Genomic DNA, 2665 nt, shown 5'->3' with positions numbered 1-2665 from the left:
GGGCGGGGTCCCCAAGCCGCTCACCCCTTTGGTAGGTCACTGCAGGACCCACTGAAGGGCATTATTGAAACAAGAACGTGCTGTCGCCTCAGTTCCGACTCACGGCGAGCCCCCATGTCAGAGCAGAACTGTGCTCTGTGGGGCTTCCCACGGCTGACTGTCTCCTCCTGAGGCCTCTGGGAGGACGTGAACGTGCGGCCTTGGGGTTGGCAGCCAGTGCACTCACAACATGCACCACCGGGACTCTTAGGAACGCCCCCAGCTCACTGAGCTTCTCCTTGCACCCTCGAACTGGATCTTTCTCCTCAAAACCCACAGCCTTTCCTCTCCTTCCCAGGGAGCCCCGTGACAAGGCAATGCGCTCCCCTGGCCTCGGACGTCACTCTCGGGTGGGGCCTGTGCCTTGAGGATGTGGGATGGGTCCCCAACTTCCCAGTGACTTCCTCTAAGCGCTGAACAATGAGCTGGTCTCTGCAGCCAGCTACCTGCCCAACCCAGGTCTGACGACTTATCAAACGTCCCACCCTTCCGTGGGTTTGGGGGCAGGGGGCCTTAGGAGAGGCACTGTAAGCGGGGAGCTTTTGAGATGGAGCTGCAGGAGGGAATGGCCACTGAGCGGCGTCCAGAGGGACATACAAGTCCCAGCAGCAGAGCGGCAGAGTCGGGAGACAGGCAGCAAGGGGCAGAGGCCTGACGTGGGCTCAGCTGAAGGCTGCTTTCCTTCTGATCGTGGGCCGGGGGAAGGGTGCTCAGCACAGCCGGAGGGGTGGGGGCCTGTGCTGGGAGGTGGTGGCCTGGGACCTGGCCTGTGCCAGGAGGGAGGTGGTGGTCTAGGACCCAGCCTTTTCTAGGTGGGAGGCCTGTGTCAGGTGGGAGGTGGTGGCCTAGCACCCAGCCTCTTCTAGGTGGGAGGCCTGTGCTGGGAGGTGGTGGCCTGGGACCTGGCCTGTGCCAGGAGGGAGGTGGTGGTCTAGGACCCAGCCTTTTCTAGGTGGGAGGCCTGTGCCAGGAGGGAGGTGGTGGCCCAGGACCCAGCCTTTTCTAGGTGGGAGGCCTGTGCCAGGTGGGAGGTGGTGGTCTAGGACCCAGCCTCTTCTAGGTGGGAGGCCTGTGCCGGGAGGTGGTGGCTTGGGACCCGGCCTGTGCCAGCTGGGAGGTGGTGGCCCAGGACACCACCTCATTCCATACCACACAGGCAAGAAGTCCTCTAACTCTTCTCAAATTCACAGAAAACAACGAGTTGACTTGTGTTCCCCGTGGTGCAGCGCGTCACCGGGTACGGCTCTCGCAGCCACAGCCTCAGACTCCCACCAGACGCCTGGGGAACTGTGAAATGTCCGTGTGCCAGCAGCCCACCAAGAGGACTGGATAGCTTGTGAGCAACATAAACTAGGTACGAGGCCCCCTTGCGGGGTGGGGACCATGCAAACAAGGTGTATGAACCCTTCGGGGGAGATGGTTTAGTTTTATCATTTTGTTAGGCGTGAAATGAGTCCTCTTAGAGGCAGAACAGGGGATCTCACTGCCATCAAGACAGAGAAGACCGGAACGGATCCTTGGACCTGAGGTCCCTGCACTTGACCTCTTTGGCAGAGAGACCAGCGGAAGGTCAGCAGAGAGATGAAGGCAGTGGAACCAAAGGCAAGGGACAGGGCAGTGTTACTGCCCGGGGAACAAGGAAGCTCAGCGCCTCCGGGCAGGAGTCATGCTGGCACTATGGGGTGAACGGAGGTGCAGGTATCAGGAGACCTAAAGAGCTTTGTCACACTGGCCAACCAGGGCAAAGCCCAGAGCCCAGAGGCCGAGGGCAAAGAGAGGCGTGCCTGGAGGCATGGCCGAGGGGCGGCTGTCCCGATCAAAGATCCGTACCCCGAGCATTCCCGAACCTAACTGTGACCGGTTACTTCCCTAGTAAAGCCCCATAATCGTGAGTGTCGTCTGTGAGCTCCGAGTGGCAGCTGCAATGAGTTACAATGAGCTGCAATGAGCCAGCAGGGAAGCCGAGTGCTGTGGGATGGGTGGTTGGTGTCAGAGTTGGTCAAGTTTGGAAGGTGGCGTCATGTCTGACTTCTGCCTCACAGACCTCAGCCTTGGGCCGCTGATGGGGACTCTGTCTCCCCCTCGTGAAGACAGAGGAGGTCACAGGAGGAAGACGTACCTCCCAAAGAGGCACGGTCCGGTCCTAATCCCTGTGAAGGTGATCTTACTGCAAACTGGGGCTCTGCAGAGGTGGTTAGTTCAGCTTACATGAGGTCAGGGTGGAGCGGGGGCACCAATCCCAGCTGAGCACTGTCCTTGTAAAGGAGAGACACAGAGACGGAAGGAAGACACCACGTGAAGGTGGGGGCAGGGAGGGGGCGAGGCAGCTGCAAGGCCACGAACGCGCCCAGAAGCTGGAAGACGTAAAGAAGGCTCTTCCCTGAGAGGCTCCAGGGTGGCTGGGCCCTGCAACACCCTGCGTTTGGACTTCAGTCCTCCAGGCCATGAGAGAACACATTCCTGTTGTCCTAAGCCAGCCCACGTGTGTCCCAGGAAGCCCTAGGAAACCAACCCACCACCTTAGTACCTCCCTACCTCCTACCCCCAAGGAGCGGGTACCTATGAAGAGCCTGGGGGAGAGGATGTCCAGGATGCTCTCATCCCAGGGCAGGATGGTGAGGCGCAG

General features: G+C 60.2%; 1 protein-coding gene across 1 annotated transcript in view; it reads right to left on the bottom strand.

The window, feature by feature from the left end:
• The window catches only part of PNPLA3 (patatin like phospholipase domain containing 3), a 50755-nt gene that overhangs the window by 8399 nt on the left and 39691 nt on the right, over nt 1-2665 (bottom strand). The window contains exon 5 of the mRNA XM_007941800.2: nt 2599-2664. Within this exon, the coding sequence (XP_007939991.2) occupies nt 2599-2664 (66 nt within the window). The remainder of the gene's footprint in view (nt 1-2598; nt 2665) is intronic.

Source organism: Orycteropus afer, unplaced genomic scaffold (genome assembly GCF_000298275.1).
Source record: "Orycteropus afer afer isolate SDZICR_OR568_19922 unplaced genomic scaffold, OryAfe1.0 scaffold00083, whole genome shotgun sequence".
NCBI classification, from domain to species: Eukaryota; Metazoa; Chordata; class Mammalia; order Tubulidentata; family Orycteropodidae; genus Orycteropus; species Orycteropus afer.
This window is presented reverse-complemented; position numbering and strand designations above follow the sequence as displayed.